General features: G+C 38.4%; 1 protein-coding gene across 1 annotated transcript in view; it reads left to right on the plus strand.

Annotated features, from left to right (window-relative positions):
- LOC139198786 (protein diaphanous homolog 3-like) overlaps positions 1–22,596 on the plus strand; it is a 163,894-nt gene that overhangs the window by 22,899 nt on the left and 118,399 nt on the right. The window contains exons 6-16 of the mRNA XM_070827734.1: positions 3,746–3,820; positions 4,157–4,226; positions 7,973–8,109; positions 8,567–8,672; positions 11,347–11,457; positions 11,960–12,078; positions 12,304–12,420; positions 18,412–18,530; positions 18,626–18,690; positions 19,745–19,849; positions 21,997–22,320. Of these exons, the coding sequence (XP_070683835.1) occupies positions 3,746–3,820; positions 4,157–4,226; positions 7,973–8,109; positions 8,567–8,672; positions 11,347–11,457; positions 11,960–12,078; positions 12,304–12,420; positions 18,412–18,530; positions 18,626–18,690; positions 19,745–19,849; positions 21,997–22,320 (1,348 nt within the window). The remainder of the gene's footprint in view (positions 1–3,745; positions 3,821–4,156; positions 4,227–7,972; positions 8,110–8,566; positions 8,673–11,346; positions 11,458–11,959; positions 12,079–12,303; positions 12,421–18,411; positions 18,531–18,625; positions 18,691–19,744; positions 19,850–21,996; positions 22,321–22,596) is intronic.

Here is a 22,596-nt window from a genome sequence, read left to right on the forward strand (position 1 = left end):
TGAAAGTTATAATAAATATTTTTATTGATATTATCAACCTATTATACTATAATTTTATTAACTACTGTACTATAAAAAAATGCAGGCTTGTTCGTATAGTTCTCTTAACTACAGCTCTAGATTAGTGCATGAACACTTGATACTTGCAATCCAATAAAAAATCTAATAATCACAAGGAACAGTTAACAGATAGCCAACCAGTCACATTGTTTTGGCCTGGAATTGGTCGCCCAAGTCTTGGATAGAATTTCGTCATGGTTGCAAATGTAGTCAGCTGTCTTCAGTGTGAATAGTTCTACAGTCCCATTTTCCACATGACTGCGGTCAAGGTATCTTATAAACTGTATTGAGATTGTTTTGATGTTATTCCAGTTGAGGCTAAAACTGTTGTGTCGAGATTGCTGTGATTTAAAACTGAGCTACGCTGCAGTACAGACAGACCACATTACCTCCATCTTCTAGACATCTGCCATATTTTTCTTCTTGTCTTCTTTCTCACTTTCCTTATATTATAGAATTGCACATGTAATCCTACCTTTGTGTCTCTTTGTCAACTTTGAGGACGAAGCCATCTTGTTTGAATAAACTATTGGTTTTGTCACTAGACAAACAGACTTTCTCCAGGTGTTGCAGAAAGCTAGAGATTGTCCCTTTCTGGCCTCTGAGATTGTCTAAATTTGCCAGGTGCTTAGTAGAAGCTTCTGCAAGCTGACTCATATCACCACTATCCCCTTCCACTTTTCGCTCATGTGTGTCAAGGCAGATGTCTTTTACATTTGCTGCAGCAGACCCTGACAGTACAGGTCTGTTGTTTTCCTGTGCCATAATTCCCGCTATAGATCAACTGATTATTTTTGTTTGCTCTCTGCCTCACCCACTGATGGTGAAAAACTAGCATGCAGTTGCCACTGAGCTATGCATTTAAATGAAGCTCATGTCAAGAGCCCTGCCTTGCCTACTTTATAACCAGAATGGCCTGGACAGATCTCTGATTCCCAGATTCTTTGTATAAAAATGTATGCACAAGATTTAGACTTTAGACTGCTGACTTTTGCTACTTTCTCAGCAAAGATTACACTTATCCAGCAAACTGAAATTACTAGAACTGATGTCTAAAATGATAAGCTGACGTTCAGTAATGATTTGATGATCAGAAAATACAGACAATTGCCTAACTCACGCTCATTACTTTACACTTAAAGTCTCAAGTTTTGTAACGTTGTTTTTGAAGCAGTGCATGAGTCTCTGTTTAAATCGCCTCACCAGTTGGTTATACTTAAGGAGGTGAAGAAAACACCAAATTGAGCGAGCCAAGTTAGCCTGCTTAAGCTTGAGTTACCTCCCGCAGTGCCAGTCTGCCTAGCAGTCCATTGGTCTGTTAAATTAAAGCAGCTTTTAGATTCTAACTTAATGCCAATACATAAGTAAATTTGATGTATTACCTGTCCTTGAAACAGCTACGTTTACACGTTTATTGAGTCATTGCACTCAAACCAAACACACCTAAATCATCGCTAGAGCATTTTATTTTTCGATGATGGAAATCACCTGTCACCTGTGCGCAATCAAGGTGTGACAAGTATGGATGTAAATCAAACAAAACAAAATATGCAGCTACCATCTGTTAGGTTTCATGGTTTTTGATACAAAAAATACTGTTTGTCACTAATCTGTACCAGGCACAACAACACACACAGACAAACTCCTAGACACACATCTACCTACAAGCCCACACTCCTTTTCAAGAAATTAAATTCAGATAACAGCTTCCCATTTTTTGTCACCTTGAGAATTTGTGTAGATTTCATGCTAGGAGGCATGCAGCTTGTTGATTAGAACAGTACAAACACTGAATGCTAATGTTCAGAGATGTTATTCAGCTTCAGTCAGATGGGAGAGGCCGTCGCTCACAATCTCACTCACGCTGCCTTTGTATCTGTATTGTGCATACCTAAAGATTTTTGCCTAAACTCAAAATGTAGTCATTGCTTCTACTTCTGCTCCTCATTTGAATCAGCATTAAAAGCGCTCTGTTCGTTTTAAGTCATTGCTGCTCTTCGTCCCATTCCCCTCTGTCACTGAACAACTTGGATCTCGGGCATATGATTTGTCAGTAACGAGTAAAAGTAACACTGTTTATATCTTGATTGCCTTTCGGTTTTGATCATATCCAATTGGTCTCAAAGTTGGAGTCGCTTTCATAAGGCAAGAGCATATTGCTTGTCATGCTGTGCACCACTTTCACACGTACCCTTGTTCCTTCATCGGCTTTAAGTACAAGTTTAGCAATCATTGTAACCTGCAAGTTGGAAAACTTAAGGAAGTCATTTGCTTATGTAAATGAATGCCCGATTTTCTGCATTGTTCCAATAATTCTCTGCAAAATCTGAGATTATTAGGCCAAACCACTGATTACAATGTCCAAACAATTGACCTGTCTCAAGTATTCAGGTAGGAGGTTAGGAGTGTAACGTCGAAAAGGGCTGAGAATTATTTTGTGTTCTGGAAAACATCTAATTACCTTAGATAAGCATTCAAGCAAAGAACCATAAGTAAATAGACCGGTTAACTAAACAAATATTTAGATCCCTGTGGTATTTTTCTCCTTTCTGTATCTTCAACAAAACTATTACTGTTACGTAGTTAATGTCTGATATTGTGATTAGCACTGATGTAGAATAGGAATTGCCTCATTAATATCAGTGTCTTATCAGACACACATGGATGGGGAAGAAATGTGACCTTTTTCATGGGAAATAAATCTGTATAGGCCTAAAATATTAGTCCTAAACTTTTAATATTACTCCTTTAATCATAGGCATACACCTGGGATCCATCAAAGGCACCTTCTCTGTAAAATGTGTTTAAAATCAACTCTCATAAAGAGCAGCATAGGAATTTGAAAATGTGAAATTGAACTTGCATAACTTTCTTTGGAGCAATACAACTCAAATGTCACTTCATACAAGCATTGTCCCCCCCCTCCCAATTTTTTTGATATTGTCTCTCATAAGAGAGAGTGTGCCAGTGTGTCCGGGGCTTTAACAAGTATTCTGTTATTCTTTAGTGTTTTTGTATGTTATATTGAAGGCACCATATGCGTGGCCAACAAAGTTATTTGTTGTTGCTGAATGTTGAGTCTGCAGGGATCTAAACAAACAGGATCAGGCCCGTGAGAATCGGGTTTAGTTTTCCTCTGATGTGGACAGTCGATCAGTGCCGGTGGAGGCCTTGGAGAGGGGAAAGCCAACAAACAGACAGACTGTATTAAAGTGAACGTAGTTTCAGGGTCTGAAAAGTGAAGCCTGTATTCTTTCTAAGGACCAACAGGGGGCGACTCCACTGGCTCCAAAAATAAAAAAAAGTTTGTGTGGAAGTCTTTTTTTTTTTTCGGTAGTACGTTTCAAGTCCTCTTCGATACATCCTGATGTTCATTTTAAGATGATGGTCCCACTTAGAGTACAATGGACCATACAGCAGGGTATGCTTTTACGCTTCAAAATCAAGATGGCAACTGCCATGAAACCAAGATGGCGACGCCTATAATGACAAACTCAAAGCTTCAAAACAGTAGCCCAAAAACTAGTAGGTGATGTCACGGTGGCTGCGTCCACATTCTTTTATGTAAACAAACAGTGAGCAAAAACAAATAAATAAATAAAAACAAACAAACAGTATCGCTCCAGACATGGACCCTAGTGAACCCTTGCGCACTTTGACATTGACATAATGCTTGTTGTTTCAGTTGGGTGCAGAGCTTCGGGCATGAGGGTCTTGGACTGCTGCTGGACATTTTGGAAAGGTTGCTGTTCAAGAAACAGTAAGTTTATGCATTCACTCATGTTTATTCCTTTAAAGACTCTTACCTATCGCACTGTAATTATTTGCGTATTCATACAGTCAATGCTAACAAAGTAACAAGACATCAAACTAAATTGCATAGTTTTGAGAAGTTGACATTTTAACAGAATACTGTAGTTAAAAACTAAATGTACACATTTACAATAGTAAAGTGAGCACAAAACCCCTTTAGTTTTCTATCATAAGCACGTTCTTTAATTTTTTGAGGGGCTTTTTTCACAGTCGTATCTGTATATGACTAATTTTCAGACACCCTGTATACACCCTGCTCTTTGTCATTGTCTTGTGTCCCCAGGCAAGAGAAGATCGACAAAAAGAATCAACATAAAGTTGTTCAGTGTCTCAAAGCCGTCATGAACAATAAGGTAAGCACAATGCATTTTTTTTTTGTTTGGTTGTAAAGACAACTTGGAGAATGCTTTTCAGTTCATTTAAAATTTATTTTGCTGTTATGCTTAAAATTCAGTCAGCAAAACTGTACTCTCTGATTTTTGAAACTAGTGAAATAATTATCTGATTAGTAAAAATTGTTTATGGTCAAGGGAATAGCAGCTCACCTTAACTTCATTCGGTTCACGAGTCCTCAAAGTCAGAATTTAACTTTTTCCCATGTTAATGTTATTAGAAAGTACATCCTAAAATTAATATGGCAGTATTGTCCTTTTACCCTGAGGGAAGATATCAATGTGAAATAACTCTTTGTATTTGGAGTTGAGTTCAATTTCCAAGGGTAACTGTAATCCCATTCACATCGACATCTGGTGTTTTCAAGCAATTACCAAATTAGTCACCTGGGATTTCAATTACAAAGGGTTTAGGACCAGTGGAGGAGAATAGCAACATCACAACAATATGGAGCCAGTTGAGGGGAGTTTTACTAATGTCCTGGTGCAATCGGGGTGACACTCTGTGACACATTCGCTCAGATTCTGGTTTCCTGGCCTGCAAAACATGCTCCCTATGTAGGTGGTACTTCCTGATGCATCGAGAACTTTAAGGTTGTGTGAATAAGACAGCGTATAAATGAGGGACAGTAATGTCTTGGAGAGAGTGAGTGAGAGAAACACAACTTAATTCACTGATGTGGTAATGTACTACAGCACAAATGTATAACCATAAGTCACAGAACAGCATGTCTCTGTAGTTTCTTCGTCTCTCTCGTCTTATTGTGTGCGACTATTGCGTCTGAAACAAAGCCGTCATTTTGCCTAATCTTTATGGTTCTTCAGATGTCTTCAGATAATAATGGGTTTAGTTCAGTTCCTGGCTCTCCTTTGCTCTTGGGACTATAGAGTGCTGCGGGGTTGTTCCATTGAATTTTGGATTATTGCAGTGGCGAACAAAAGTTTTTGTTTAGCAAGATTATTCTCACAAATGAACATTGGACAAGTAAATCACCACTTCGCTACGCCACAAAACTAAGATTTCATACTAGTTTCATTTTATACTAAATAATATAAAAATGCTTTAAAATTCACGAGTGAGGTATTTACTGACAGATTTTGTGTCGTAAAATAAAAAAAACCGAAAATCTCTTCTGTGTTTGTTAACCACAGACCTTATTTCAGGCATCTAAACAAAAACCTTTTCAAAAAAACGCATTGACTCTGACATGAGGGAACCAGAAGTGCAAAAATGCTAATTCATTTCTGGGTTTTAGGACTCGTTCCTGCAGCACTCTATTTGGTCCAATTAAGCCATAGCACAGTTTGAGCAGCAGATATAAAAGGACAGAGACAGCCATTCAACACAGTTTAAGCGTTACGACCAAATTACCCATAGAAACAAAATGACATTTTGAAAAGACATAAAAAGTAGGGCAGGGCAATAAACCAAAAATGTACTGAAAGTGGCTTTATGCAACTCTCACTGACCTTATTTATGTCATTATGTTTGGTAAGTGGGTTCTCTTCAGACAAGATGTCATTTGCAGCCTACCCCTTAATGTATCTGAAAATACAATGAATCACTTTTAGTCATTGTGGAGGTGTTCATTTTCCCCAAAACTTTCATGACTCATTTCGTTGTCATTTGATTACAGTTTATACAATTTGTCAAGCAGAATTTGGCAAAACTGTAAAACAATATGATCAGATTGTGATAAAATGATTCCACTTAAGGTCAATAGACAATAATACTGGATTATCCCCCAAGCCTTCCGCATAAGAATATGGTATGTTTAAGTAGATTTATTTCACAATGCTTCAGGTTTTCCTCCTTGTGTGCCATTAGTTCATAGTAGCTGAAGAGGGGGGAAAAAAAAATCTTGCCACATGGAGCTAAAACCCAGCAGAGACAGATATACAGCAGCTCTGGCACAAAGTGTGCTGTAAGGTCTCATGTAATCCTGCGTCTCAACAGGCGCCAGACGCCAGCATTTACCCGTAGGCCTCTCTGTCAGCCCAGACCTTTCCCTGGCTAGAGAGGCGTCTTGGGATGCGATGTATCCACAATGCCAAGAAGACAGGTGTTCTCTGCCAGCTGTCAGTGCAGCCTTTTTTCTTCTGTCTTCCTGCGTCAAGTCACACAGTTGCATATTTTGTATTGCCACCAATGGCATGATAATGTAACACTAAAAGCTACAACTTTGAAACTTTGCTTTGTACAATGTTACTATACTTCCCCACTAGATATTTGATTGTTGTTTTCTTAGCTGGATAGTTACTATAAAGGCATATAGTATGTAGCTCTGAGTTTTTATTTCATTTTCATTTTCATTTTTATTAAATTTTGGTCACTAGTTTCACTGTTCATCTTCTTTGTACTTCTCTCTATATACAAACAATGGTATGGAGGACTTCGAAGATTTAGTTTCCAAAGTTTGGAGACTGTTTAAAAATTTGTAAAAAAGAAAAGATAAAGCATATACATCAAATATTTGTTATGTGTTAAGTCTGCAACTGTTTTTTTGGGAGCAACCACTGAATTTTTCAGAAATAAAGTACAGGGGTGAGCAATTTAATTACCATGCTCTTCTCATGAAGTACGTTGTGTGAAGCCGAGTTTGTGAAGTTTATGTGTGAAGCCAAGCTAAAGATAAAGGAATATACCCTGGCATAAAATGCAGAAATCTGACAAATCAACCAAACTGTAATATTTCTTACAAAATAAGCGTACAATTAAGTTATTTTATAAAGCCCAGGCAGACGGGAAATATGATTTGAGTGCTCAGTAAGGTTTGATGCTTCTACCAGGTCTACAAAAGTACTTTTTAAAATTGTTTTTCAAATCGCACAACAAAAGAGAGAAAAACATCACTTTTGGACGCCTTCCCTGGTACAATAGGAGTGAATTAATGCATTATTTGCTCTGACCATTTTATTTTCTAACAACAATCACACATTGATGGATTGATTTTCTCTGTACAAATTTACCACAAACAATAGATTTACCAGAATTCTCATTGTTCAGCAATAATTACAGTTCTGAATGTTGCCAAAACTGTTCTTCATTGTACAATGCTGTTATCACATGCACATACTTTATTGGCAATTACATGGCACTTTTCAAGTAACACTTTGCAGGGTATCATGGTCATTTCTTTGTTTATCATTGTACACCACAAAATCAAAGCTCTCTTCATGCTGCACATATATAGAACATACTGTATATACAGATGATTAAAGTAAAACAAAACAATATATACAGGCATTTCTCTACATATATAGGCCTACATATATGCACAATCTATATAAACGTATAAAAAATGTATATTGTTTCTTGTAATGATGGTGATCTTGTAAGATTATTTCTTTTTGTCTGCTTTAGTATGCAACTAAGGGTGAAACTCACATAGCAGAATTATTCTAAATTGTTTTAGTAATTACCCTCCATTTAATCATTTTCTGCTGAGCTACACCTCTGAACGGCATTTCGTATACTGTACTGTGCATTATAGATGGAATTAAAAGCACTGTTAAGCACGAGTCTTACTTCCGTCAGATATTTGATCATTAAAACTTATTTTGGAATGCAGACAAATATAAGAAACTTGTATTAATCTTGTGCTCTCGGGGTAAAAGGATTTGGTTTTACTATTTCACATGACATTGTCTTCTTCATGTTGCAAAATTACAGCATATCAGAGTAATCATGTTTCTGTTTACTGCAGTATGGCTTGGATCGAATCCTGGGGGAAGAGAAAAGTCTTGCGCTCCTGGCAAGAGCCATTGATCCCACCCAGTCTGCCATGATGACTGACGTGGTGAAGCTGCTGTCAGCCATCTGCATTGTGGGCGAAGAGAACACGTATGTCCTGGCTTCATTCATTCTGCGCATCTTATCGGTCTTACTGCTTTTCTAATGTTCAAAGTTGGCATTATTTGATTTTACAGAACTAGAAATTAACAGCTGATGACTGAGCAGATGACTGTATTTTTAACTTATGATCTATTAAAAAAGGGTATTAAAATAGAGAAAGCCTAAAACAGCTGAAATTTTTAAATAGAAATAAAATGAAGTCATGTTTTTCAGTGAGGGTGATGAAATCCCTGGGAAAAGCCCATCCACTTGTGTCAAATTGACCAGCGGTATCTTGGATACAGTGGAATTGAAGAGGGCTCATGGTCAAAGTCCCTTTAACGGAACACGTTCTTACATTTTTTCCCCAATTTTTTGATCATGCATTCCACTTTAAAGGAATATGTTTTTACAATTTTTTTTTTTCCCCCAATTGTTCAATCATGCATTTCACTTTATCATTTAGTTTGGAAAAGGTCCTTGAAGCCATCACCACTGCGGGAGAATGGCGATCCATCGAGAGGTTCAGTCCCATTGTGCAGGGACTACGAGATCGCTCGGTTCAATTACAAGTAAGTGCAAAGTGCATGTATAGCCATTGACAACATGTTTTTTGCCTCAGATTTCTCTGGAATAAAATATGGGATCGTAGTGGGAGGTTGGCCATATCCGCATATTACAACCACTTTGTGCTCAGGGGTTCTCACTTATACGTTATTTGGTCTGATCAAATAGGTGCTTTAGTCATGGTCTTATTTTAAGTCAAAACTGGGTGTCAAGCACAGGATAATGTACAGCAAGTCATTATTTCAAAACAAACCCCGACAGTGCGATGCAGGTCTTGAATTATTCTGTTAGGGTTCAGGATGATTCAAGACCCTGTCACACTGTCGGGGTTCGTTTTGCAACAATGATCATCACTGCTCTCTGTACATTACAACTCTTGTTACACGGCTTTGTGGCAACAAGGCAGTGTAGAACCTTCATCTGATTTTACCGGTCGCAGAAATGAATATAATCATTGTATAGTGGGGTGGTTGCTCAGTTAAGATATAGATCTTCCATGATTTAGGGTTGTCATGTTTTATAGACTTTACTGATGATACTCTTAGTTTTTAAGGTAATGGGGACATCTTGTAGTAAGCTGTAAAATAAGCTATATTGTAAGTGCTGTAGAACCAGAAATGATTTCATTGTTCAGGGAAAAAACAATACAGTAAAGTGCGAGGAAAAAATAACAAGAGAAAACAATAAAACAAACAAACAACTACAAAACCACCGATTTCTCTAATGTATAATTAAAAAAAGCTGTTCATCTCCCATATCTTCCTTAAACCAAAGTGTATACATTGCAAACTCAGAATCATTTTTGTTTCACTTTACAGTTTGGGAAGTTTATCTCTGTCCATGCACATTGCCCATTTTTGTGTGCTCCCCACTCCCTCTACATATAATCCCTTTCTTTATGGATGTTATCTTTCAGAAATATCATCTCTCTGCTGATACATACACTTGAGATACTGCATATGGGCTGTTTCGAGCCGAGAAAGCATCAGTCTGTGTCACAGCAATCTAATTCATGATTTAAGCATGTTGTCTGCATTTTTAATTGGTAGCTGAGGGATGTGAAGGGAGTGATCATTCATCCAATGCCTATCAGACACATGCATGCACACACACACACACACACACACACACGCCCATATTCTCCTTTGGTTGTTTTGTACTGCGTATGCATTGAATAATGCTAAACTTGAATGAAAGTGTAGCATTTTTATTCAGTTTGTTTTTACTATCTTTCATAGGGGCAAAAATTTAGGAACACTCTAAGAAGGTGTGAGGAAAGGCTGTAGGAGAGAAATATACATAGAAGGAGAAATGGACAAAAAATGACAACGAAGATTTTGGGGTGCACTAGAAGCCATAATGTCCTTTATATAGAGGCACATATTAATACACAAAACTCTGTTACACAAAAGGCCGTTACATTGGAAGGTTTTTAAAGCCTTAGCTGTGTTTTATTGATGTTTTCTTATTGTTCCCCACTTCCTAATACACAGCAGAATTTCCTTTTAACCCCATGCATTATTAAAGCACAGATACTGGTATGCTAATCATGGCAACGTGTGGCCAAAGGCTCTCTGTCCTACTTGACTACATTTACACACAGCCTCCCCTGGCAGCCTTTGGCATAGTGAACATGTGCATTTAGACAACAAGTGTAAATAGACACACAGGGGACCATAACAATGGAAGATGCTGGAATGTTCTAAAGTCTGAGTGTCTTTATGTGTTTGTATCTGCCCTTTGTATTGTTGTGAATACAAAGCTGAGGGTAATGTAGATGATTACATATCAAGGTATAAAATATTAAGTTGTTGCTGGAATCAAATTAGATTTCAGATACTTGCGTAACATCTATATTGTGATGTTTTTCTCATGAAAAATTATGTAAAGCATCTTTCTTGCTCCCCCTTGATTATTTATCTCCAGCAAGTTTCAACTCTGCATTGATTTTACTTAAAAATAATTTGTATATACTGAAACCAGAGAATATGTGAGTAGTTGTTGCAATCTTGCAATATAACAATTAGGGTCATTACACCGCAGTCACATGTCAAAACAAAGGTTTTGTGACGCTGTACTGTCAACCACTAATAATACGATATTAAAATGGTACTTAAAACGCAGGTAATTACCAAGTTTGGGGGCCGTGACAAAAGTAAGAGTATGCTATCAAATTCACAATGAATCTTAAAACATCTGAATATCCTTTCTGGGCTCCAGCATTGCCATACCCTCTTTTCACACACGAGTGGATTGCTTTACTGATCAATAATTGATTTTTCTGTCTGTGTTTGCCTGGCTACTTGAAGAGTCACAGGATGCAGCGGTCCCTGTGCCAGTAAACCAAACTCAGAGGGGAGTGAAAAACAGCTTCCAAAAGAGCGAGTTTGCCCTTAAATTGACTGTTACTTAGTTTTGTGCGTATGGGTCTGCAGTTGTTGCATTAATATTAAAATCAGCCCCCCCCTAGTTGGTGACTGGAGAAAATAGACATGCATTAGTTATGGTCCTCTGCTTCCAAGGGACATAACTCATTTAGAATGCATGCCGGCATGCTTTTCATCAACTTCTGGAAGAAGAAGTCCGTCATCTCTTTCTCTGGTTTTCTCTCTCTATCTCTCTCTCTCTTTCTCTCTCTCTCTCTCATGTTTTTTGTTCTGTGTACCCTTCACATTGCAGGTGGCATGCATGCAGCTCATCAATGCGCTAGTAACATCTCCTGATGAGCTGGACTTCAGGCTGCACATCAGAAATGAATTTATGCGCTGCGGCCTGAAAGAGATATTGCCGGTAAGCACAACGTAACCACACACACATAGACACATAGTATAAACTCACACTCACCTTGTATTAATATGTAAATGAGTTGCCCACTTCAGTGAAATATTGTAGATTTGCTCCAGCAAATAATTTATAAAACACAGAGGAGAATTAGCGCAGTCTCTGCCCGTGCCAGCACCCAGAAACCAATAAAGTTTCTAGTGCCTGAGCTAATAATGTTCCTACTGGCTTTTATACCATCTACCTAACATGTTTATCTGCTGTAAACAATGTTGCTGTGGCTGCCAAGGAAACAAATAAATTGAAATGAGAAGCTGTTCCCCACACCTGTTTATCATGATGAGTAATAGCGTTTAGAATGAGCTCCGTCCCTTTACTTGAGCTTGATGCTTCCCTTTTGGTGATGTCAGAGAGGGTCTCAAGCCTTTCTCTCTGATTTATTTTGGCTAATTCATCATCCCTCTGAATCTGTTTTGCCCTTTGCTCTCTCTCTACCTAAATCCATCCGAAGCAACTGACAACCATCAGGAACGAGGCCCTTGACATTCAGCTAAAGGTGTTTGAGGAGCACAAAGAAGAGGACATGATAGAGTTCTCTCATAGGCTGGAGGACATCAAGAGCGAGCTGGAATATCCTTGTCATTGTTATAAACATGCAACATGTAACTTTGAGGTCTGATTCAATGTCTTTTTCTTGCAAATGTGATTGATATACTTGGGAAACTTTTGTGGCATCCAGCTAAGTTATTCTTAAAAACACGTCATTCTTAAATATCTTTTTTTTTTAATTCAGTAGCTTCTACTTTGTAAAAATGCAGTGTTTCCATTTACGTTCAAGTCCTTGACTCTGTGTACTGATGCGGGGGATGTCTTCAGTATATTGCAGAGCACAGTGAAGGACAGCAGTGCAGAGCCTTATTTCCTCTCCATACTGCAGCACCTGATGCTTATACGCAACGACTACTTTGTCAGGTAAAAATATCAACCTCGCACACATACGCGCAGTATTTATCCCACAGACTAATGAAGGGAGCGGTTTTCTTACATCACGTTTTCCTCTTATTTACGCTCTTCCCTCATTTACCTTCTGCGTTTCCCTCTATGGCTGGGACTTCACCTTTCTGTGATTATTTTTGTGCAAATCAGCTCTTCTCATAAACTACATTACTTTCTTTATAAACCAGAGCTCCTTGGCTCTGGTCTACAAAGTAATAGTGATACCACAGTAATATATCTTGTGTCTGTATGATAATAATGATGACTGACAGACAGCATTTTAATCTTACATCTTATCTGAGTGCGCACACCAGGTCTAAGCCCCTTTTGAACACTAGTAATGATGTACACTGGTGAAGAGCTTGCGTTTTCGGGAGGTCTTACTCCTTCTGCCTTAAACCCTCTCAATGACACTGGCTAACAAAGAGAATGCCGTCTCTTTCATCTCCAAGCCATCTACAGAAACCATGGCTCCAGAGTATTTCTCATCTCCTATTAATGGTACTTTTCAAAGTCTTATTTTATGTCGGTTCGCTCACAGCGGGGTGTGAGTTAAACCTTGTCTTGATCAAAAGATGAAGCACTAATCCGAAGAATATGAAATGGCATCACCTGCAGTTTTTCTCCCACCCAAAAACAACATCTAAATTGTCTGGCACTCCGGCTCTGTCAGATTCATTTTCTTCATCTGAAATTATTATGACATGTTAACATTGGTGTTTGTATCACTGCCACCATTGGTGCCACCTATTTTGTGAGCATTAATAACAGCAAAAGAATATTTACTGGACGCACAGAGATGCACACCACCCTCCAAACCCCCTCCCTTGTTTATTTCTCATTAACCATGCATGTCTAGCCTGCACTATCTTCTTAATTTATCTTCTGGAAGATAACCTGTTGAACCGCATAGATTACACACATTTCTGATACTTTTAATTTATTCGGCAATAATTCAATATTGTAACTGATTGTCTTTCACTGGAATGTGTTGCTGAAACAATTAGTCAGTTGATTATTTGCTAAACCACCTAAAACGTACTAAGAGGTGTCCACTAATAGCTTAGCAACTTAGCAACAGGCATGACAGTTGAAGCAGTATTCATGGCGTTTAGCCTTTTTAGAACCCAAAATACGAGAGCAAAAAAAATGGAAGGAATTGATTGAATAACGTGTTTAGGATGAAATAAAAAGCTCTAACATTGTCCCGTATCGTACTCATAATACTAGGACTAACTAATTCTCCACTGTGATGCAAGAATAATGCTGTTTCTTTATTTCCATGTCCTCTGTAGCCTGGGACGTGCAGCTTTAGTGTCAGTCTGAGCATGATATCATGTATTTAACCGTCAAGGCCATATGTACGATATGCCATATGTAAGAGTCAGCTGGACACAGTGGTCCAAGGGCAATTCATGAAGCTAAACATTGTCATTTCAGCCAGCAAAACTGTATGGTCACAGGCTAAAAGGGAAAGGGCCTCTTTTGTCTACCTCTGTGTGAAGTCACTGCACAGGACTTGTTGCTTCAAAAATTCCAAAATGCTTTTGAGTTAAAATCTGTAAGTGTTGCCACTGTAAATTGCATATGTCCCAAGCAAGAATGGAAAGCTTGACAGCTGTAAAAGCAGTAACTAAAGGGGCAGAACTTAGAGAGCCGTCATTACTCTATTGACAGAAAGTAACATCCAACAGTATGGTCTAAGTCATTTATCTGGCAAAAATACACAACATCTTCTGGCTCAAGATTGTCAAGTGTGAGGATTACTGTAAGTTAAATCTTTGGTTTTCAAACTGTTGTTTGGACGAATAATTTGAAGCTTTCAACATGGGCTTTGGAAATTGTTATCTCACACTTTATGGCCTCAGGACTGCTGAATTTATGAAATGATAATGGAATGGAAATGAACAGCATGCAAGCGGGGTTTCTTTTGGCCTGTTGGACAGAGGTTGCCAATAGCTGTCAGCGCTGTAGTGCAAAGATATACTTAGAAATAGGCTACTGATGAAATGTCTTCATAAACATGTGAAGACTGCTCTTCTAAGGGCAGATTCCTAGATCACGCTCTTGTACACACTACATACTGTGTGTTTATTATTAATGGAAATGTGATAATTGTAAAAAGCGTACTATTTAATGGCATGGATGATTGCTTGGTGTCCTTCTTATTCCCATGCCAAATGGTGCAGCCTGTCTTTACTTGGCTTTTTTTTTTTTTTTTTTAGAATGCATTTGCAAGTTTTCCTCAGGCCGTTCTGCACCCTTGATATCATTCATTCTCACCATTGACACACGAGGCATCACATCTGAATGTGACTTTATGCACTGCATCTCTCACGACTGACGCTGTTGTAAGATAATGAGCAGATCAAACACACACTTTCCCTTTAACTTGCAGTAGCACTGTGGCTCCCAGCCTTGTAAGTCATCTTGTTGTTGCATTACAATATTTCCTTTTTTCTTATTGTTGCATGCCCTCGGTTATTCTGGGATCAATGCATTTAAAAGAGCCATTTGAGACATGAACTGCATGCACTCAGCAACTGCTAATAGGGTGGTATATACTCCCCATTCATCAGTATCATCAAAACAGTTCTTATAGTCTGTATTCAGACTGAAAATTTTGGTGGTACTTCAGGCACAGCACGCCACAGAAAGATTGCTGATCATTCATCACAGCCCAACCTCATAGTTATGGCGAATGCAGATATACAAAAGCTTTAAGATCCTCCAGTATCATTAAAGTTTCCTGTTTGCAAAAATTCTAGTTTCACAGTTAACTAAAATGATGATGGACAAAAACAGGTGTATCAGACAAAAGCTGTATGCTGGTGCTGTTCAAGTGCAGTTTTGGTATTCTGCTGTCTCTCTGTTGAACTTTCTCACTCATTTTACACAGCATCACCCAAAAAATAAACATCACGTGCAAACCCAGCATGTAAGCAGCCTCTCGCTAACAATTTAGACTCAGCCAAAGCAATAATAAATGCCATGGGTGTTGTTATAGCAGTAGATATACGACCATGCCCCGTTGTGGAGAGCAAATACACGTTGGAAGGGAAAGTAATTGAACCCTGTGAGGTCCCTACTTGTCTGCATTTCAGCCGGCAAATCATACCAACCGTTTAGAAACAAGCACAAGCCACAGTTGTCCACTACCAGAGAACAGTTACAGTACAGTTAATTTTCTAAATGCTGCACCTTAATGCAGATTCTCTTTTTTTTGTTTTTATCTATTTGAGATAATATTTATTTTTGTATAATTTTGCTGTTTTGGCTGTACCAAACTGTGACTTCTGCATGCCGTTATAACCCTGATATTAAGATATCAGCGGTGTATAAATTTGTATTTTTAAATTTTAGTAGTTCTGAACAATGTGTGTGTGTGTGTGTGTGTGTGTATATGTATATGTATATATATATACACACACACACACACACACATACATATACATATATATATATATATGTATATATACAGTGCTGTGAAAAAAGTGTTTGCCCCCTTACAGATTTCTTCTGTTTTTGCTTTATTGTCACACTTACATGTTTCAGATCATCAAACAAATTTTAATATCACACAAAGATAACCTGAGTAAATACAAAAAGCAGTTTTTAAATGATGATTTCATTTATCAAGGGAAAAAAGCTATCCAAACCAACCTGGCCATATGTGAAAAAGTAATTGCCCCCCCTTGTTAAATCATGAATTAACTGTGATTAACCACATGTTTGAAAGCCAAGTTCAATTTCACTAGCCACACCCAGGCCTGATTACTGCCAGAGCTGTAGAATCAAGAAATCACTTAAATAGACAATATGTAGTAGGCTAAAAGATCTCAAAATGCAACACATCATGCCCCGATCTAAAGCAATTCAAGAACAGACAAGAAACATAGCCATTGACATCTATCAGTCTGGAAAGGGTTAAAAAGCCATTTCTAAGGCTTTGGGACTCCAGCGAACAACAGTGAGAGCCATTATCCACGAATGGAGAAAACATGGAACAGTGGTGAACCTTACCAGGGGTGGCCGGCCTACCAAAATGACTCCAAGAGCGCATCGACGACTCATCCAGGAGGTCACAAAAGAACCCTGAACAACATCTAAAGCACTGCAGGCCTCACTTGCCTCAGTTAAGGTCAGTGTTCATGATTCAACAATAAGAAAGACACTGGGCAAAAATGGCCTCCATGGGAGAGTTCCAAGGCGAAAACCACTGCTGACCAAAAAGAACACAAAGGCACATCTCACATTTGCCAAAAAACATCTTGATGATCCCCCACACTTTTGGGAAAATATTCTGTAGACTGATGGGACAAAAGTGGAACTTTTTGGAAGGTGTGCGTCCCGTTACATCTGGCGTAAAACTAACACAGTATTTCGGAAAAAGAACATCATACCGACAGTCAAACATGGTGGTGGTAGTGTGATGGTCTGGGGCTGCTTTGCTGCTTCAGGACCTGGACAACTTGCCGTAATTGATGGAACCATGAATTCTGCTCTCTACCAGAAAATCCTGAAGGAGAATGTCCGGCCATCAGTTCGTGACTTAAGCTCAAGCGCACTTGGGTTATGCAGCAGGACAATGATCCGAAGCACACCAGCAAGTCCACCTCCGAATAGCTAAAAAAAAAACAAAATGAAGGTTTTGGAGTGACCTAGTCAAAGTTCGGACTTTAATCCGATTGAGATGCTGTAGCATGACTTTAAACAGGCCGTTCATGCTTGAAAACCCTCCAATGTGGCTGAATTAAGACAATTCTGCAAAGAAGAATGGGCCAAAATTCCCCCACAGCGATGTGAAAGACTCATTGCCAGTTACTGCAAACACTTGATTGCAGTTGTTGCCACCAAGGGTGGCACAACCAGTTATTAGGTTTAGGGGGCAATTACTTTTTCACATAGGGCCAGGTTGGTTTGGATAGCTTTTTTCCCTTAACAAATAAAATCATCACTTAAAAACTGCTTTTTGTATTTACTCAGGTTATCTTTGTGTGATATTAAAATTTGTTTGATGATCTGAAACGTGTGTGTGTGTGTGTGTGTCTATATATATATATATATATATATATATATATATATATATATATATATATACACATACACACACATACACATACACATATACATACACACACATATATGTATGTATGTATATGTGTATGTGTGTGTATATATGTATATGTGTATATATACATGCATATATGTATGTATGTATGTATGTATGTATGTATGTATGTATGTATGTATGTATGTATGTATGTATGTATGTATGTATGTATGTATGTATGTATGTATGTATGTATGTATGTATGTATGTATGTATGTATGTATGTATGTATGTATGTATGTATGTATGTATGTATGTATGTATGTATGTATGTATGTATGTATGTATGTATGTATGTATGTATGTATGTATGTATGTATGTATGTATGTATGTATATTATATGGAATACACAGTTTTTGCCCCATTTTTGTCCTCTGTTAAACATCATAATTCTTATTTTGTTAAATGTCTCTCTTTTTCTGCTGTCTAGTTCTTTACCCTATTATTCTTGTGTCTACCCATGTAATTCAATATGGCTGAGGGTATGGTGTGAGTTTAGGTTAGGTGTTGGAGAAGGATGTGTGAGATTTCTGGATAGACAGGATTCTCATGTCGACAGTGTTAAAGGCTGAAGTTTTGAGCACGTAAAATGAACTGTAATGCTCCGTGGCAGTTTGTTCCAAATTTCACCTGCTGTATGAGCGTCAGGCTTTGATTTGACTACATCATGATGGTAAGTCAATGACTGAGTGGCTACATAGGCATAGCTGTTGAAGTTGTTAGCATATACTACATTTCCCTTATATCTTCTTATTATCTACATATTAACCGAAGTATGACATGAACTAAAAAATTCATTATGTCTTTTTTTTTATCACTCTGTCTCTCTTGACTCTTTTATCTCACCTCTCAGGCCCCAGTACTTTAAGATCATTGAAGAGTGTGTGTCTCAAATTGTGCTCCACCGTTCTGGCACTGACCCAGACTTCAGTTACCGCAAACGCCTAGATGTGGACTTCAGCCACCTCCTAGGCAAGTCACTCACTCCTGGTAGTTGATTTACATTGCAGATATTTCGATATAACATGAATGATTTTCATGCTGTTTTTTTTTTTTTCGGTTTTCAGAAGTGTGTGTAGATAAGGCTCGAACTGATGAGTATGAACAAAGAGCTTCAGAACTGGCACAGAAGGCAAGTATTGACCAAAAAACAACTTAGATTTTCATCCCATTACATATCCACTACACCACCTGGCCAAAACAAAACCCACTAAGGCACGCTGGCATTTACTCTAATTTATTTACAAATATCTAATTTGTATAAAGTAACATCTGTTTAGATAATAAAACACTGTGAGGAAAACAAAACACTGAAAGTTCCTGGGGGTTTGTGGTATAAAAATAATAATGCCCGATCATAGCTGAATCTTGCGAGCCAAACATACTGTAAGCATTTGCGCTCATCACTTAGTGGAAAATAACATGGATTTAAAATGCTCTCTGATTCCTTTCCAAAGACATAAAAAGAGGCCTTTTGAAAGTAAACATCACAGGATATGAAATAAATATGCTATAAAATAATGATCAGACTTGTTACCTTGAAATGCTCAAATCCCAAATTACAATCAAGTAAACCATTACAGTTAAGTGCGTATTGCAGTTAACGAGTACCTGTTTTCACAAACAACTGTACATATGCCCTAGATTTTTCAGTGTGAACACAGTGATTTAGAAAAACTCCTTCTTCACATAATCACTGTACATAAATGATAAGTTTCTTGCCTCTGGTTAATGTGGGCTTGAGCTACCATATTCAAATCCATGCTATGTTCTTAGCACAGTTTCCAAATATCTCTAACGGTACTTTGCCATTTTTGACATTGCGAAACACACACACAAACACAGACGCATACATGCTTGTGAAATGAGGTCCAATGGATTCACTGCTCTGATTAAGCACCATACACACGTGCCAATCAGTGAGAGCATCTTTCTAATCAGGATCTACAACCTGCTGCTACCACGACTTCAGCTAAAGAGTTTTATTAATGAATGGGTGTTTGACAAAAGGTTAAAATTCAATCAGTAAATGAAGGTAATCAAGGTAAAATGAATGTTGATTATATGCTATAATTATACTATTAGACTTAAACAATTGAATACTGCTCATGTTAATTCCTTGTTACATGAATTCAATGTCAGTGTGTGCTTGTGTGATTAATTTGGATCCGTGTTCCTCTTTTTAGTTTGACGAGGAGTTTCTAAGCAGACAGGAGGCACAAGCTCAGCTGGTGAAGTGTGAAGAAAAAATAGCCGGACTCCAAGCAGAGCTGCAGGCCTTCAGGTCCCAGGTACATGACCGGAGTCTTTTGTTTATAATGTCAATTTTTGTAAATTAAACAAAGCAGATTTCATTGCCTCTAACTCTAGCATGCAATTGGAATTCATCTTTATTTTCTTGCTTTCCATTATGAGATGTCCTTTTTATTTTTGGTGTTAGGTGTGGATGGGGTTGGGTTTTTTTTTTTTTTATTCACTGGAGCCTGTAGTTTGGTTTGACATGGAAGCTGCTCCACTGGCTAGCTGACACTAAGTCTAATGAGAACACTGACCAGTGCTCCATGTTGGCCATTTCTGATTCTCTGATCTTTATCCCATAAGAGGAAATTGTTCTAAAAGCAATTTATTCTGACAACCCCCTTCAACCTCAATACTGGGCCACTCTTCACCCCCCCCTCCACCCACACACACGCACACACATACACACATACACACACACACACTCCAGAGAGTTGCTCCCACGCCCTGGCACTGCTAGATAACTAAACGCTCAGAGAGGAAAAGAGAACTTCCTTTTTATTTTCTCGATAATTTTTCAATTTGACAGAGCAAACACAGAATGCATACTCAAATAGTACCTTGGTTCAAATGACTGTGGTACATTTAAACAATGTGGGTACATGCTACACACACACTCTCTGTGTGTGCAGTCTTTGTCTGCCCGCGTCTGTGTCGGTCTGACTCTCACCAGCAACTCATGCACACACACTTGTTAATTCAGCAAAGGTGTTCTTCCCTCTAGAGGCAGCAGCAAAGTAAGGGCCCAGGGCTGACCTTTAGTGTGCGTCTTTAATCTAAAACTAGTGCGTGGATCAATAAGTCATTTGCTCTGTATGATACAATTTACGAAGCTTTGTAGCCCTGGTTATAACATTTGATTTTTAGCTTTGGAAAAAACAAATTATTGTGGGTATGCTCTGGACAGAATCTGGGCGGTTTATGAGCATTTGGCCTCTGCTGGATGGTTGAGAGAACACGCCTCCGTTATCCATAGCACACTGGTGTTACAGAGGAAAGCAAACTGTGCTGCACGCTTGGCAGATGCTATAGTTCATCTGCTTTTATTTTTCCAGTCCTCTTCCAGTCATTCTTCTTTCCTTTTCCCTTGAATTTGTGAATTCTACGTTGATTTTGATTATCTGGTGAAAGATTTCCTGAGCACTGTTTCACACTCTCTGGAAAATCCCCTTCTAGAAACAAGCAAAATATTCTTAACTTGTGAGAATCGTGCTAAAAAAAAAAACGTCGGCAGATGAGGTAAGCAAGAATCACTTCTGTTGTAAGTAGAATAAAAAAAAAAATACAGCAACTGCAAAATGTTATGTGATCTTCAGTGTGATTAAAAAAAAATATTTAAAGCAGTTTAGTTAGAAAAACTCTGTCAAAAGGTAATTTAAAGTAAATGTCCTTGGAACTAGATTTTAAAGGTTGTTCACACCACTGTCAAGATAAATTATTTTTTTTAGGTAATCATTTCATATTAAACCTGTTCAGAACAACCATATTGGCCACTCAGCTTCAGCAACCCAGTCTTTATATTAGTAACAAGTATCACGACCAGTGCAAGTTTATCTCCATGATTTGTTTTTAGGAGTTAAAAAAGTGTTTTTGGATGTCAGTGGAGTCCTTTAGAGTGTTAAGCTACAGTTTATTAATCTTTGGTGTCACAGATATAATTTGTCAGTACAATAAGCCGGGATTTGGTGATGATATTAAAAAAAATAACATCAACAGTGTGTCTTCGTTCTGGGAATTGTTGTTAGAAGACTTCCTTCATTAAAGGCTACCATTTACACTTTTATCTTATGTTTTTATTTGGCTTCAACAACTTCTACAATCCTATTTGCTTAACTGTGATGCATTTAAGTGCTGCTGTTAGCAATATTTATAAAGGATATGTTTTTAGCACTTTCATCAACATTTTTTGTTATGACTCCCAGTAGTGCCACCTTTGGATCTTTTGAAACTTTGGAATGCTACAAGTGCCTGAAATACCTCTTTCCAAAATATTTTTAATTTAGGGCATTCCCAGAATACCCGTTTGCATTTCTGAAGTAATAATTGCCCAGAGCCCGGAGAGGAAAGCTGTCACACTTAAAAAAAAAGACCATTATTTTTTGGTGTGTCCCCATATGCATTTTCTGTTCTCCCTATCCAGTTTGGAGCTGTACCTGTGGGCCTGTCCTCTGCCCATGTTGGACAGGTGTCATCTACCTCAGTGCCCCCACCTGGACCTCCACCCCCACCTCCAGCACCCGGGGTGCCAGCTCCCCCTCCTCCGCCTCCTCCGCCGCCTTTACCTGGCTGTCCTGCCCCACCCCCTCCACCTGGCGTGCCTCCTCCATTTGGTGCCCCACCTCCACCCCCGCTAGGGTTTGGGGGTGACTTCGGCTCCCCCGCTCACCATGTGCTGCCTTTTGGCCTCAGGCCTAAGAAGGACTTTAAGCCTGAAACCTCCATGAAGCGCCTCAACTGGTCCAAGGTAAGACAATGCAAGGTGTTTCTAATATTCAACCTGCCCCATTTTCATATGCAAGAATGATATATTCTAGGAAAAACTCATAATTCTAATATTCCAGTTAATAAAGTCTCCAAAAATGACTATGGTGTCGAATTAACACCTTAGGTAAACAAGCTTGTAACACTAAGGTTAGGGTTAGTTTAGTAGGGTTAGTTTAAAGTTTGAAAAATGTAGGATTTATTCCCAGGCTTTTTTTGACTACGGTCCATATTGTCTAACTGATGACTGGTCATATTG

This window comes from Pempheris klunzingeri, chromosome 1, assembly GCF_042242105.1.
Source record: "Pempheris klunzingeri isolate RE-2024b chromosome 1, fPemKlu1.hap1, whole genome shotgun sequence".
Classification (NCBI taxonomy): domain Eukaryota; kingdom Metazoa; phylum Chordata; class Actinopteri; order Acropomatiformes; family Pempheridae; genus Pempheris; species Pempheris klunzingeri.